Below are 17,343 nucleotides of genomic sequence, written 5' to 3'. Positions count from 1 at the left end.
GCCGACTGTACTGAAGGCCATGGCTGCAATGAGCCTATGTGGCCAGCTGCAAGAGGAATTAAAGTGGTACCTCTTGCATATGGGCTCAGTGGCCTGTTCTATACGAACTGGGGGATGGTGCTTATGTATGGTGATAGTCTTGCTGATCTGTTACAAAAGTATTTTGCTGTGCCTTGGTACACCTGATAGTAAAGAAAGCATTTAACCATTCAAGAGGGGTCAAGGAAAAAGCATTCACGTCGCGGCCCCGTTTCCACCAATCTTTCCACCACTACGATTCAAACAAGAGGACATGACTTCAGAATTCAGACTCCCGCTGCCTTAGCAGGGCAAAGAAGATCATCAAAGACAGCTCCCATCCTGCGTTTGGACTGTTCGACCTGCTGCCCTCTGGAAGGCGCTATAGGTGCATCAAATCCAGGACAAACAGACTCAGGAATAGTTGCTTTCCGAGAATTATATCTACTATAAATTCAAATTCACACATGCACTGACTACACCGCCCAACACGGACTTCCATCTGTATATATGTATATATGTATGTAGCGCCGCAGAATTTGTGCACCTATTCCCCCCCCCCCCCCCCCCCCATCTCCCTTCTTTTTTTTGTTTTTTCTGTTTCTTGTTTTTTGTGCTAAATTGTATGTATGCACTGAGTACGAGCAGCTTTCAGTTTCACTGTACATGTATAGTGACAATAAATGGCATATCGCATATCGCAATTAAGGGACAGAAGTTTAGGGGTAACATGAGGGGGAACTTCTTTACTCAGAGAGTGGTAGCGGTGTGGAATGAGCTTCCAGTGGAAGTGGTGGAGGCAGGTTCGTTGGATTTCCAAAGTCTACAGAGTGATTTAGGCCATTTGGAAAAATGGGCTGAAAGATGGCAGATGGAGTTTAATGCTGATAAATGTGAGGTGCTGCACCTTGGCAGGACAAATCAAAATAGGACGTACATGGTAAATGGTAGGGAATTGAAGAATACAGTTGAACAGAGGGATCTGGGTATAACCGTGCATAGTTCCTTGAAGGTGGAATCTCATATAGATAGGGTGGTAAAGAAAGCTTTTGGTATGCTAGCCTTTATAAATCAGAGTATTGAGTATAGAAGCTGGGATGTAATGTTAAAATTGTACAAGGCATTGGTGAGACCAAATCTGGAGTATGGTGTACAATTTTGGTCGCCCAATTATAGGAAGGATGTCAACAAAATAGAGAGAGTACAGAGGAGATTTACTAGAATATTGCCTGGGTTTCAACAACTAAGTTACAGAGAAAGGTTGAATAAGTTAGGTCTTTATTCTCTGGAGCGCAGAAGGTTAAGGGGGGACTTGATAGAGGTCTTTAAAATGATGAGAGGGATAGACAGAGTTGATGTGGACAAGCTTTTCCCTTTGAGAATAGGGAAGATTCAAACAAGAGGACATGACTTGAGAATTAAGGGACAGAAGTTTAGGGGTAATATGAGGGGGAACTTCTTTACTCAGAGAGTGGTAGCGGTGTGGAATGAGCTTCCAGTGGAAGTGGTGGAGGCAGGTTCGTTGGTATCATTTAAAAATAAATTGGATAGGCATATGGATGAGAAGGGAATGGAGGGTTATGGTATGAGTGCAGGCAGGTGGGACTAAGGGAAAAAAGATGTTCGGCACGGACTTGTAGGGCCGAGATGGCCTGTTTCCGTGCTGTAATTGTTATATGGTTTATATGGTTATGTACAAGAGGCACAAGAATCCATTGCATGCAGATGCTGAGAAGTGTGTTTTGCTCTGGCTGAACAATTTCTAATCTTGTGATGTGGACTCCATAAGAAGACTATCCAAGACATCCAGCTCAATCCAAGCCATTTAGCTAAGATTTAAGGTAGACAAAAATGCTGGCGAAACTCAGCGGGTGAGGCAGCATCTATGGGGCGAATTAAATAGGCAACGTTCTGGGTCGAAACCCTTCTTCAATTCCCTTCTAAGATTTAAACCATTTAGCAGCTCTGCAAACAGTAGAAATCTCCTGGTAAAGAGGGGACCATCCAAAATCTACTCTGAACCTTCCATTAAAGCAGCAACCTCACTTCAACCCCAGGTTAAGCTTCACATTTTCCCCATTGAATTACAGTAAATTGGGACCATTTTTGACCCAAGATTCCAGTGACCCGTCTACCAAAAATAACAGTCTACTTCAAAACTCACTCATCACAGAAAAAGATCACATGATCTACTTTGGCCTTTCTACAATGCCATTTCACTTCAAATTCAAGAATAATTTCTTCTCAGCAACCATGAATATGAATTGGACTTTTAACTATGGACTGTCTTTGATATAAGGACTTTGGGCTTTTTTGCGCTAGTATTGGTATTATTAATTTATTGATTTTTGTTTTAATGTTATCTTTGGGTATTGGGTATAAGAATGTCATTGTTCCATTGTCAGTACATTTGACAATTAAATACTCTCAACTCTTGGCCACCTGCCTTCCTCCAACTCTAACCTCAGGCCTAACTCCAAGGTGGCCCATATCTGCAAAGTGTCGAAATGAAATTTGCAGTCTCACAACAGGAGGTTTCACTTGCTGCTGTAGCCCATCTAACGCATCTATTTAGTGCATTAAAATCGAGGTCAAATCCTTCACACCATTTCAAATAGAGTGATTAACCAGAGAGTTCTGTCAAATATTTTGTCTGCAATCAATATTCCCAAACAGATTATAGACGCAAAATACTGCAGTAACTCAGTGGGACAGCATCTCTGGAGATAAGGAACAGGTGATATTTTGGGTCGAAACCCTTCTTCAGACTGAGATTCAGGGGAGAGGGAGGCTAGAAATATGAAAGGGTAGGAAGTGAAAATGACTGATCAAGCAGATAATAATCAAGGAAGTGTAGAAGTGTAGTTAGCTGGTGGGGGGGGGAAGGTGACAACGAGATTACTAAACAGATTATCTGGCTGTGATTACACAGCTATTTATGTGCTTTGTGTGCAAATTTATTGTTACATTTCCACATGAAAGCACAGATGATACTTCATTGGTACATGAATGATGAGGCATTTGAACAGATTATGAAACGTGCCAAAATTAATTCATTTTTCTCAAAAATAATAATTTTTCAGTCCAAATACTGCTGCTTTGATCACAAATGAATAAGCCATAACAGTTGATAGACACAAAATGCTGGAGTAAAGGGCCAGTCCCACTTGGCCGTCATTCGCGTGCCATTTACGCGACCTGCTAGCGTGTGGGTAGCGTGTGGGTAGCGCTGGACAGGCGCATGGAGTGGTGTGGAGGAGTGTGGACTTCATCCTGCACAAAATCTTCGCGTGCCACCGGCCTGTCGCGTAACTGACGGCCAAAGTGGGACAGACCCAAGACCCTGGCGCGGCGCAACCACTTGGTCTAGTATATTCTAGCAGGCAAACGATCGCCGAGCTCGACCTGGGGCTCACAGCCGTTGCGGATCCGGATCCGCCCCCACTCCTACTCCCAGAGCGGGGCCAAGACAATTGGAGATAGACACAAAATGCTGGAGAAACTCAGCGGGACCGGCAGCATCTCTGGAGAGAAGCAATGGGTGATGTTTCGGGTCGAGACCCTTCTTCAGACTGAAGAAGTCTCGACCCGAAACATCATCCATTCCTTCTCTCCAGAGATGCTGCCAGTCCCGCTGAGTTACTCCTGCATTTTGTGTCTATCTTCAAATGACGTCACGCGCTCCAGGCGGCTGTGCGGACGGATGATGACGCGCGCAACCATCGTGTGTCAGTCACTACCAGCCTGTCGCGTAAATGACGGCCAAGTGGGACAGGCCCTAAACTCAGCGGGGCAGGCAGCATCTCTGGAGAGAAGGAATGGGTGATGTTTCGGGTCGAGACCCGTAACAATTGCTGCTGGACTTGAAATGTTTCTCCAATGGTTTGTTTTTGCTCCATTTCAACAATCTGCAGTCTCATGTGACTCCAGGATTTGCATAATTGCATTTCTTTGTATTTTGACTTCACTGTGGTCACTATGCAAAAAAGCAATTCTGCTTAAAATACAAGAAATCACCAAATAAAAACCTTTATAAAACCTTCATGAGAACTAAAATCAAGAGAACTGCAGTGAGGAAATTAAGATTCCTCACAGATCATTTACACTCAGAATTTCGGGCAGAAATGTAACAAAAGTCCCTTAAGCGCATTCATCAGATTTCTTGGCTGTTTCTTTCCTTGATTTAAGAGATTTAAGAATTGTGGTTGAGTCTTTTTTTCCTGCATTTGTAGCATGAATAATTTCATTGAATGAGACACAAAACCCAGAAAGATCAGCACAAAATTAAAATGCTGCTCAATTCCAAGAATAAAACTAAGCAAACCCAGAACTGCCACAACAATTACTCCAGTTTCCTCCCACAGTTGAAAGATTGTCAGGTTTGTAGGTTAATTGGCTGCTGTAAAATTGTCCCTCGTGTATAGAATAGAACAGAACTAGTGTACGGGTGATCACTGGTCATCGCAGGCTCAGTGGGTTGAATGGGCCTGTTTCCACGCAGTATCTTCTCTCAACTAAATTGCTCCCAAATCTAAACGGATGAACCATTTTAAATGTCAAATTAATGTTTTCTCTTCCCAATTAATTAATCAACAAGGTTACAAATATTCCTCCTTGTCAGTTTGTCCAAATTTAAAGTGTCCAAAATGTAGGTGATTCAACGTTAAACTGATCTTCAAACAGCTGTACATAATAACACATAATCAGGATCAATAGATGTAGGACAGGAATCTCCCCTGTCCCTTGTGTTTACAATTAGGTCAGTGGTGTCGTTACTGCTGGCTGTGCTGCCTAGTGTTTTAGTAAATTACAAAGAAACTGCATTTCTTAATCTGCAGTAAAATGCCTTCGAGGTTGGGAGTGCAGTCATAATGTAATATCCAACGACAGAATGTTCTTTTCTTTCTACCTTTCCTTCTTTAGGAGCTTAGCGCTGGTTTAGTCGCAACAGTTCACATCATCAACTCGCCAATCAATCATCTCTTGAGAAGCAACCACCATAAATGACCAATCATACCCCCCAGATCAATGGTTCACCCACCATCTTCTTTTGGGGAGTAACAAAATTCCCCTCTTTTGATTTGAGTAACTTTGTGGTTGAGAGATATTATATCTTTCACATTGTTGTTGTCAAGGGCAACTCGTTGGATACACAAACACCCCAGGTAGCCAAAACGTTGATCAGTATCTCACGCCCCATAGTCAGAAAATTAAGGTTTGGTTCTCTCAAATTTGGTGAAACAGGGAAGACAAAAATCCAGCAATCCCAGTCATACACACCCTGGCACATCTGGCGAAAGGTCAAAACAAATGGGCACTATTTTTGTGCAACCATTGGAATAGAATATACTATTACTAATAGTAAGACCTCTTTTGTTACTAACAGTAATTATTATTACTAATAGTAATAGACTGTTGTGTGTGTTGAGAAACTGATCAGGTTATGAAAAGGAAACTGAAAAGCTCCTTTAAATACCCGGTAGCTAAAAAGGGAAAGGATAGCAAAGTTCATGTGTTCGTTACTGAAAGAAATTATGTCAAGTAATAAAGAAAGAGATAACAAATACTTAGGTGACATTGATGGAAAAAGATAGAAACTGTTTGGATTGAACGAGGAGCTGAAATAAATCTAGCTTCAGGGGAACAAAAAACATTGATGAGTTAACTCTCCATTTAAGAAAGTGGTGGGGGCGGGATGCGGGGGATTGTGGAAGGAACTACAAAACAACTAGAATCCAAAGGCTAGAATTTTCGATTGACTAAGTTGTAACAGTGTACATAGAAAATGTTAGGGTTCAACTGAGTCAACATGGACTTGGGAAAGGAAATTATTCTGACATGTCTGTTTCAGTTGCTTAAGGTTGTAATTAGCTAAATAGATAAGGGCAAAAGTAGTGCCTTTGATCTTATAAGGCCACATGGGGATATTACATGCCACACGGGGATATTAAAGATAATTAAGTTCTGGCACATAGAAAAGGGATAATATATTGACATGGATAGGAATTGGTTTACAGACAAACCCAAAGAGTAAGAATTAAATGGTCATTTTCAGGTTGAGGTTTTGACTAATGAATCAGACCAATGTCCCCAGCTGTGGACAGTCTATATTAATAGTTTGGATGTCCTCAACCCGAAACGTTACCTCTTCATGTTCTCGAGAGATGCTGCCTGATCTGCTGTGTTACTCCACCACTGTTTCCTTCAATAGTTTGGATGATGGAACAAGTGAATATATATATATTAAATAGCAAGGTTTTGATAAGTCATAGAATCATACAGCAAAGAAACAGGCCCATTGGCCCAACTTGCCCCTGCTGAGAAAGATGCCCCATCCACGCTAGTGCCACCGTACCGCATTTAGCCCATATCTCTCTAAACCTTTTCTATTCATGTAATGACCCATGTCAATCCTGACACATTCTGATAATGACTTGCGTTTTATCTTTAATCATCTACATTGTCATTCACCCAGAAACATCTTCTCCAACCATTCCATTTGGATTCTTATCTACAACGTAGATACTAGCCCCAGCTCTATTCAAGTGAAGCCCACCCCTCCCTCAAATAACTTTCCATTACTGGGGCCAATGCTTCATGAAATGAGGCCCATTTGTCCCACAGTAATCTTTGATCCATGCAGTCAAGTCGACACATTCATAAAAAATTAAAAGCCTATCTCATTGGTTTGAGCAAGGTGATACCTGCACACAAAACAGGTACCAAGAACACTTTAAAAAAAATAAAATAAAAAAAAAAACTTGTTCAACGCCGCTGAAAAAATAATTCTATTAAGATAAATTTGTAACCCACGTAAATTGAATCATTAATGTTCGCAAAAATATTCTTGTAGCCAAGAAAACGTGCTAGAATATTTCACTCTTCACAAAATATTTAACATTTAATACTAATTTATCAATAAAATGGATTAGTAGAATAATTAAGCTTATTGCCTGAATAATTAATCCTAACAGACCAAGAGAGGTAAATACATCATCCCCAGCCTGTGCTAAATTAAGAAATTCGTATATGCAATTCTCTCGTCATTCATATGTATTGAGAAAAGACAAATCTTCAGTTCCCCTGGGAAATACACATATGCTTTGATGAGCGAGATACCGTGTTTTTGTCTCCCTCCCAGGTTTCTAACTCCAAGCATACTAGCCAATGTCACTATGTTACCTTAAATCATATTGTTTCTCTTAGTTGTTTGTTGTGCAAATAATATCAAATAATTTGTGTAAATGTTATACTTCAATGCTAGCAATGCAATAAAAAATATTAGAAATAAGACTGTGAAGGCTTGAGATCAGAATCTGGGCACAGGGGGAATATAAAATGTTGCAACCAAAACAAGTATATGGGGGGGGGAGAGAAGTAAAGAACCAAGCGCAAACTTGGATTTGCTAAATTAGTTTTAGATTCACACAATGGCTCAGTTCATTATGTACAACATCTACTAACTTTAATTTTGATGCCTCTGTTTTGAGAAAAGGAAGGAGGCAGAATATCCAGTTTACAATGACTGTATTATGAATGAAGTTGTGAGGATATGGTCACTTTGCTCAGATCGTCACATGGCCTAGCAGCACTCATGGCTACACTCATACTTGAAGAGTGACTAGGTAATGTCAGGTGACAAGAACTAGGAGTGTCAACATTTATAAACGTTTAATACTATGAAATTATTTGGCCCAATTGGGGGTGAATTGATTTTCCCAGAAATAAACAATGGTGTTTGCAGACCTACAGTCTTCAGGTTTGCACACCTGTTAGAGTTAATTATGAGAATACCATTTTTGATGATAGAAATATAATCAGCTTGTATATCCCGAGGTTTACTTCTGAAAGCAAATGTACCCCTTGTCAAGCAGCATCTACGGATGAACATTTTGACCCCTGATGCCAAACATTCCTTTCCACCCACAGATGCTGCCTGACCCACCGAGTTCTTCCAACAGGCTGTTTTTTATTATGTAGTTTTTAAGATCCATGTTATAAAATCCATATTATCCAGTCATTTCATAAGCAAAAGAGATATCATCTTTGAAACTAACAATGATTTCTACATGAATCTCTCAGAAAATGTGTTCTAGTAACCAGAGATGAGAAACAGTTTTTAAAAAGGTGCTGTCACTGAAAACGTACAGATAATCAAGTTTGGGGTGGTAATTCTAATCTCAAAGTAGCAAGTAACAAAACCACAGAAGCAAACTAACTGATTGGCTAGCATTGGAGGAAATGAGTTTACAGGTCAACACCAGGAAGTTGTGTGTAGATCAGTGAAAAAGGTAGAGTGAAACAGATATAGCAGTAAGGTGTAGAATAATAAATTGACATTGTGCTCAATTTATCTTGGGAATTCTTTAAACCCTCAACTAAAAGATTTTATGTAAAAGTCTCTTAAAAATGCATGGCCTTGAAATGTATACAGACTAACACTCTACATCTAACCTTCAAGCGCAAAGACTATGCCTTAATATACCCCTCACCGTTGACACCAAGTCTTCACATTCATTTTAACGTCAACATACAATACCCATTCATTGTACCCATCCGCACAGACAGCATCCGAGGTTAGATGGAACCCGGATCTCTGGCACTGCTCTACCACCTTTCCAGAAGAGTTTGATCGTTGGAGGTTGTCACCTTTTGTCATCACGTTTCAGTGATCATTACAGAAAGATTTAATATCCACAGACAAATGCTGAAGACAAACCCGAATGCCATTCATTCCACCTATTCTTCAAATTTAGAAACTACTTTCACCGAAAAAACCATCTCTCCCCTGTAGTCGAGTCTTCGCCACTGGTAATTCGGCCGATAATAGTGGTAATGGTGAATTTGTTGATGGAATTTGAGCTGTGCCTCGCCACATAGTTAGAGGCATAAAGCGATTAGAGGAGTAGTCTATGTATGCAGCCTTGAGGTGTACACGTGTTGATGGTCAGTGATGGAGATCTTGTTACCAATCTGCACTGATTAAGATTAGAAGTCAAGGGTCCAATTGGAAAGGAAGGCACTGAGGACCAGGCCTTGGAGATTGGTGATGAGTTTCAGAGGAATAATAGTGTTGAATGGTGAACTGCAGTCAACAAACATCAGCATTACGTACTTTCGACGATCCAGAGCAAAGCGGAGAGCCAATGAGATGGTATCAGTTATTGGCCTGTTGCAGCAATAAGCAAATTGGAGCAGAGCCAGGTCATTTCTGAGGCAGGATTTGATTCACACTATAACTGATCTTTGACAATTCTTCACTATGGTGGATGCAAGTGCTACCAAACAATATGATTTGAGGCGGGTCACCATGCTCTTATTATTGTATCAATGTGATGGATGTCCTTTTAAAGCAGATAAGAACCTCATAAGCAGGAGTTTGAAGATGTCTTTGAATATCCCAACTAGTTGGTTTGCACAGGTTCACTATCTGGGATGAATGTTTGCAGGGATTCGCCCTCTTGAGGACGCTTTGACATTGATCTCAGGGACAGTGAACAAAGGGACGTCAGGGGCTGTAGAGGCTCATGTTGGTGTGTCATTGTTCTCCCTTTCAAAGCATGCATCAAACGCATTGAGCTTATCTGGAAGCGATCTGTCGATGCTATTTATGCTACCCAGTTTCACCTTGCAGAAGGAATATAATCAAAAAGCATTATGTATATTTCAGACATATTGACCAAAATCCATCAGCACCACAAATCCTTCTCGAATGCTCATAACCTTATTTATGTTCATAAGTGACAAGAGCAGAATTAGGCAATTTGGCCCATCAAGTCTACTCTGCCATTCAATCATGGCTGATCTATCTTTCCGCTCAACTCCATTCTCCTGCCTTCTCCCCATAACCCCTGACACACTTACTAGTCATAAATAATTTTGTTATCAGCAGTTCGGCATTTCTTAATGCTTCAAAATATCTTGCCTTAATATATAGAGACTACTAATACCAGCATATGCTTCAATCTTTGAGAGAGACTAGACTTACTAAATGAAGTTCACTTGAAAATATCAGAACTTCAGTATTTTTGAATGAACTTCAAGAGGAAAGAAAAACAAGAGAAAACCAAAAAAAATAAATAGAATGATTAAATATCAGAAAACTAATATTTTGCAGCTCTGTTAAAATGTTTGGAAAGCAACCTTGCATGAGAGCGGAAAAAACCAAGTTTACAACTGAATGCCTAATCTTGAAGCCACATGGGAGAGGAAAGAAAGACTCAAAACTCCGGGCGAGGCAACACTCATTCCAGAATCAACTCTCTTTATTTTGAGTTTAGTTTCTCTTTGTTGCGGAACTATTAGAACACATTTAGCCAAGGAATGTTTTTCATCATTCTTATTAAAATAGCATTCCATTCACAGCAATTGAACCATGTTCAGCATAAATCAAGTCACTACAGACAACTTGTAATAATATCGAAGCTGAACCATTCCTCTTAAAGAGTTTCCAGTATCAGTTCCCATTTCAGGACTTCCCTCCCCCATATTTCAGCTTCCCCTGCACTGTTTCCTGTTTTCCACCGAAAGTTAATTTAGAAATGAGAAAGTAATTTCCCTGTCTTTTAAACTGATTGGGGATAAGAAGAAAAGGAAATATTGAAGAAAAAATACCTTTTTCATTGGTATTTTTACTTTTAAATGTATGCCATTCTTCCTTTTCTGGTGGTTTTTAATGGATTTGTATGGCAGCAATTGACTAATTAGACAGGTATAATGAAAGATTGCAATGGGAAAATTAAATGAGCACCAAGGAGACCTGGCACCTGATATCCTGAAAGCATTGCGATTCATTTTCCCACTTGCTGGTAAGACACCTGGGCTATTGTACACAGTTCTAGTCCCCATGCTATCGGAAGGATGTGTTCAAGCTAGAGAGGATACAGAAAAGATTCACGTCATAGGTGGGCTTGTTATACAGAGAAGGCAACATGTTGAGCCTGTTTTTTCCTGGAGCAAAGGAGGTGGAAGAGTGACCTGTATGGTCACAGTCTTGAACCCACGGTAGGGCAATCCAAAACTAGAGGCTAGAGCAGGGGTGGGGAACCTGCAGCCTTAAGGCCGCATTCGGCCTTCTAGGCCATTAAGTGTGGCCTTTGGAATGAATCCAAATTTTGTAGAACAAATCCTTTTATTTTTATAAATGTTTTTCTGTTCGTCTTTTATTATTTTTATTTTAATCTTAAAATAATCATATTTAAAATACCAAAGAATAAAAGAAGATTCACCGAATTAATCCTCCATGACTGACGACCACAATTAAAACATTAGTAAGTCATGAGTCTATTTTGGAGTTGGACGATGAGGCATTCAGTGTGGATTTGCCATATCATTGTAAATTGTGTTGGCTATCGCAGGGACATGTTAGCAAAATGTTTATCTTTGCGAGAACAGATAGTTAAATTTCGTGAAGAACAGAATCAGCAATGTGAATTATTGAAAGAAGATTTCTATAGAAATACTGCATTTCTGTGTGATATAATTTCAAAGCAAAATGACTTGAAGGTTTCTTTGCAAGGTAAAAATAAGTCTATTTATGATATGTGGCAACAAACTCCAATCATTTCGAAAAAAGCCATCTTTTTTCAAAACTCTTCTTCAAAATGAAATTTCGAGTGAACATTTCCCCCGGTCATTGATGATCAGGAGGATTCATGCAAATGGTTTGAAGAATACACAGCTGTTATAGACTTATTAATTAAAAAATACAATGAAAGGTTCACTGACTTTGAGAATCATGACATCACACTCAAATTAGCATTTTAACCTCACCTAGTTGGTCTCCAAGGCTCCTAAAGAACTACAGATGGAATTGATTGAGCTCTCAGATTAGATTACAGTTAACTTAATGCGGCATTCCAACGTGAAAAGGTTCCCCACCCCTGGGCTGGAGGTTTACGGTGAGAAGAGAGAGCTTCTGTAAATTGTCCCTAGTATTTAGGATAGGTCTAGTGTACAGGTGATCGCTGATCGGCGCGGACTCGGTGGGCCCCATTTCCATGCTGTATCTCTAACCAAACTAAAACCAAACTTAGCTCAGCAAGGCAACTTGGTTGGTACATATAGGTTGGGCAGAGGGCTTGTTTCCATGTTGTGTAACTCCAAGACTATGTGGAATAGATATGAACAAAGGATTACTAACACTGTCCGTTCTCAGGTCAAACAAAAACACGATGGATCTTGCATCTACAGAAATGAGGGGACACCTTCGCTTTACTGGCTGTGGATCACAATCTCTCTAAGCATGCGATTCTTACTCTTATAGAGTTTTAACCAAAGCAAATCAAAACAGGCCAGTACTTTAACTGAGGAAATAAATTATTACAAATGCAAATATGGGCACAGTATGACATATACAGATGATAGACACAAAATGCTGGAGTAACTCAGAAGGACAGGACAGAAAGGTCAGTGTGGGAATGGGAATTAAAGTGTTTAGCAACCGGGAGATCAGATAGGTCCAGGCGGACTGAGTGAAGGTGTTCAGTGAAATGATTGCCCAGTCTACATTTGGTCCTGACGATGTAGGAGATAACATCTTGAACAACGGATAGGATAGATGAAGTTGGAGGATATTCATATTGTTCTTTTTTGCACATCTTTCATTCATTGTTCTTTATCTCTCGGCATCATCATCGTCTACATCTCTCATTTCCCTTTCCCATGACTTTCAATCTGAAGAAGGGTCTCGACCCAAAACGTCACCCATTCCTTCTCTCCAGAGATGTTGCCTGTCCCATCAAGTTACTTCAGCATTTTGTATCTATCTTCGGTTTAAACCAGCATCTGCAGTTCTGTCCTACACACTTGTTAACAATAATGATGACACCTGTCATTGTACTGCCGGTGACTAAATGTAAAACTTTCACCATCTTTGTCCTGATGCTATGATTTTGTGCGATATGCAGTCTAAGACTTCCATGGTTACCCCTTTTAACTATACACAACTTTGCAGCCACTTCCAAATGGGCCGGCCCCAACACTGGTACATGATTTACCTGAAAATTGTGAAAAGAGTTTGAAATGATAAAAGGTTTTTTTTTTTTTAATCTACCTTATTTATTGGACAAGATCAAAATCCCCAACTACCATATTGGAATTTGAATTCAGGTTGCTGGATTTTTAGTTCAGCCCTCTGCACTGCTAATTCCTAGAAGGTACTTGCTTTCTGTACTCCAACTCCATTGACAAAGTATTACCTCTAAATTAACATAGAAACATAGAAAATAGGTGCAGGAGGAGGCCCTTCGGCCCTTCGAGCCAGCACCGCCATTCATTGTGATTATGGCTGATCGTCCCCAATCAATAACCCGTGCCTGCCTTCTCCCCATATCCCTTGACTCCACTAGCCCCTGGAGCTCTATCTAACTATCTCTTAAATTCATTCAGTGATTTGGCCTCCACTGCCCTCTGTTGCAGGGAATTCCACAAATTCACAACTTTCTGGTTGAAAACGTTTTTCTCTCACCTCAGTCTTAAATGGCCTCTTCTTTATTCTAAGACTGTGGCCCCTGGTTCTGGACTCACCCAACATTGGGAACATTTTTCCTGCATCTAGCTTGTCCAGTCCTTTTATAAGTTGCTATAAGATTCCCCCTCGTCCTTCTAAGCTCCAGTGAGTACAAGCCTAGACTTTTCAATCTTCCCTCATATGACAGTCCCACTATCCCAGGGATCAATCTTGTGAACCTACGCTGCACTGCCTTAATCACAAGGATGTCCTTCCTCAAATTAGGAGACCAAAACTGTACGCAATACTCCAGATGTGATTTTACCAGAGCCCTATACAACTGCAGAAGAACCTTTCTACTCCTATACTGAAATCCTCTTGTTATGAAGGCCTTTAAGACTAATTAATTAAGACTAATTAATGCCTTTAATAAAGTACTGTACACCAATTTATACTCCAACAGTGGCATTTATTAAAATAGCAGAATTGTCAATGAGTTACAACTTTATGTTTTGAGCTCATCACAAATTATACCATGCTTTAAATGCGCTTCTAAATAACTGGAACAGCAGTTATAATATCTGAAACCAAATGACAAAAGTTTTCCCTCAGATTCAAAAATATTCCGAAGCTTAAACCATAAAAATCTTTGTGGAATTTTGAGTTTAATTTTAAGAATAAGATTTACATCCACAATTTGTACCAAAATAACCTGAAACATAATAAAATGGTCCGAAGCGAATAGACATTCCGAGGGAAATAACCCTAACCCTATCTCAGGACTGAACGACTATAGACTGCACTAATATTGTTGCTCTATGTACTTTAGAATTTTGTACTATCATCATCTGGTTTACCGAGAACAAATGATTATTGTATGGTGCAGGAAGGAACTGCAGATGCTGGTTTACAGTGAAAATAGACACAAATTGCTGGAGTAACTCAGCGGGACAGGCAGCATCTCTGGAGAGAAGGAATGGGTGACGTTTCGGATCGATCTGAAGAAGGGTCTCGAGCCAAAACGTTCATCCATTCCTTCTGTCCGGAGATGCTGCCCGTCCCGCTGAGTTACTCCAGCATTTTGTGTCCATCTTTGATTATTGTATTTGTTGTGATAGCGTTTAATGTGCATGTAAAGCTGCAGCAAGAATTTCATTGTTCCGCTTCATACCCGGTGTATCTGACAGCCCTGAAATGTTCCGATGCACATTGATTATAAAACAGTGCATGAAAACCAGTTCCAATCGAGCAACTGTGTCATTAAAATAAAATTATTAATATTATTTAGCCATTAGTATTCTGGAATACCGTGTGCAACCGCATTCGCTTTACACCAATGCCCCTGGTATGATTGGTCCTGCAGCTTCCCCAGAGAAACATACAGCAGTTGCTGCCTTTCCAGTAGAGAGTTTCAGTTACAATGACATCATCCTTTTAGAGCCTCGCTTGAGAGGAACTGATGTGGAAGGACCCCAAGGACAATTTAAAAGCAGTTGATTCAAGTCCACTCTCGCTACCGCTATAGGATCTTTGCTCGCTACAACCTTCCAAAGGCACTCTCCATTGTTTATAAGATCACCCAGACCGTACAATCCATCAACGAAAAGTACAGCGAGCACGTCATTCGCCGTGAAAAATAAATAATAGTTCCAAGAACTTGATCATATAAAAAATACTGCACATTAACTGTGCCACGACTTAGCCGGAATTATTAAAAAAAGACATTTCGGAACATACAGAAGACACTAAAGCATTGCCAATCTGTAAACCACTCTTTCCGATAAAATTGCAGCACTTAACCGTTCAAGAACTATTTTTTTGCCACAAAATAATAGTTAATTGGGAAGATAGTATACCTCCACAGTATTTATAAAGTAGTACCAGAAATTTAAAGAGTGCAGATTGTTCCTTTAGCTCACTGAAGACAAAGTGGTGGAAGAAAATCCTGGAAAAATGATGCATTGAAGGTTGAATGCATGTAATGGTAGGTGGATTTTAACGACACCCCTTCAAAATATTTACCTATAAAATCTACGAATTATAAAATGATGTACGATATAAACTGGTAAAAATTGACAGGGCATACCACAAACCAAATACAACGATCGAAAGCAAATATACACCCAACATATTCATCGTGAGACGGTGAAGCCGCACCAACGGCAATAACACGACTTACTTACACCGTGCAGGACTTTGATCAAATTGCTTCCATTCACAAAAGCAGATTGTATCTTAAAACATGTCATCGGAATTCGTGTCGTTCTCTTACAAATGGTAATATTACATTTAATACAAAGAGGAAATTGAAAACCAGTGGTTTTCATGTCTGTATCTTCACATGCAAACATCAACCTGCAAATTAACACATTCATAATTATGTGCTGCTGGTTAATTAAACACAACGTATTTGTCAAATGTTCTATCAGATATGGGAATGCAAACGTGAATTATGTACACACTATTTAAAAACGCAAATAACAGCACTTCTGTAAAATTGTTATGCAGCAATGAATATTTGCATGATTGCAAGATTTGCTCAACACTATAGAACTTGAAATATCAAACCCAAAGTGATGCTGTACATTTCAGAATCTGTTATTCAATTAAACAGTGGACAAAGCAAACTCCATTTCCAGAGCGCGAACTGTCAAAAGGCAGCTCTACATCATCACTTCCTGCAAGAGTGAATGGCAACAACGCTGGTATTTTTGGACCCAAATACCTACCGAATCATTCTTTTTACACTTATAAATCACTCGGATTCCGATTTACTTCGTGAAATTGTTCCTGCGCGTACATCTTTAGTACAATGAGCCAAGAGGCAGGGAGATTTAAAGTTTGCGCTTTGCTCGGCTCCAATCACAGAAGCGACTGGTGACATTGTGAATTAAAAAAAAACACTCACCCGAGAGCTCGTCCGGCTCCAATCCGGTCTCCACGTCAAGCCCAGATATGGCGAAGTAATCTGCAAAGCGGCAACCGGCGGTGTTGGCAGTCATGGTGCGCGCTGGGCAGCCGGCAGCGAACAGCCGCCGCTGGGCTGAGAATCCCCGTGGCCGCTTGCACAGTCTGCTCCTCAACCCGGCTTCGCGGTCGATGCTTCCATCACAGCTCGCACTGCAACGCCTAGCACGGAACAGCGCTGCATGCCGGGCTACAGACACCCCTTAAAGGGGCAACATCACCACTCAGCTGCAGTGAGACCCCGCCTCACAAAGGCAGCCACTGAGAACAGCACTGCCTCTCTTCCTCCCTCCTCTTCCTCACACTATCTATCCTATTCCCTCCTCCTTACACTATTTCTCCAACTCCCTCCCCTCCTACTCACTCCTCCTCAATCTCAATACAGTACTTTTCTTATATGGAAAATACAAACTTCACTTGAAAATATAACGCAAATGTATGCCTTTTTCACAGCTGGAGGAAAGTTGGTAAAAGTGGATTTGTTCGCCAACAATAATTTATTTGTCGGACAGTAAAAAAAAAAACTGGAAAAACTGTGCTTCTATTTTGCGTTGAATATTGAAGCAAAACGGGATTAGATGATGTAGCTTCCAGGGTATAGTATTGTGTTCTGTGCATGATGGACCAAAGTTATGAGTGAAAGGACAAGGTTCTCAAAGGAACGGGCATTCTTTTTTATATTTTGCTGATTTATTGAGATGGGTGTACATGTGAATGTATTTTGATATTGTTAGCCCAGCTACACCCATTATTTTGAATCAATATCTACCAATTATATTTAGTTTTAAACATAATAAAATATCCTACGACAGTTAGCAAAAACATTATTGAATACAATTTGACGCTGAAACATATCAAGGTAAATTAGAACAGATGACAAAGAGTTTGATCAAAGGGGTGGATAAGAA

The 17,343-nt window shown here is 40.1% G+C and overlaps 1 protein-coding gene across 8 annotated transcripts in view; it reads right to left on the bottom strand.

The window, feature by feature from the left end:
- dennd5a (DENN/MADD domain containing 5A) overlaps window positions 1-16,642 on the bottom strand; it is an 85,797-nt gene extending 69,155 nt beyond the window's left edge. For 5 of the 8 annotated variants that reach the window (XM_055649474.1, XM_055649480.1, XM_055649475.1 and 2 more), the window contains exon 1: window positions 16,377-16,642. In XM_055649474.1, coding sequence (XP_055505449.1) covers window positions 16,377-16,470 — 94 coding nt within the window. In that variant the 5' untranslated portion in view covers window positions 16,471-16,642. The remainder of the gene's footprint in view (window positions 1-16,376) is intronic. The other 3 variants (XM_055649476.1, XM_055649478.1, XM_055649483.1) reach the window with 1 other exon arrangement.
- Window positions 16,643-17,343: the final 701 nt, after the last annotated feature.

Source organism: Leucoraja erinacea, chromosome 18 (assembly GCF_028641065.1).
Source record: "Leucoraja erinacea ecotype New England chromosome 18, Leri_hhj_1, whole genome shotgun sequence".
In the NCBI taxonomy this organism is placed as follows: domain Eukaryota; kingdom Metazoa; phylum Chordata; class Chondrichthyes; order Rajiformes; family Rajidae; genus Leucoraja; species Leucoraja erinaceus.
The sequence above is the reverse complement of the archived record's forward strand: the minus strand, read 5'-3'. Positions and strand labels throughout refer to the sequence as shown.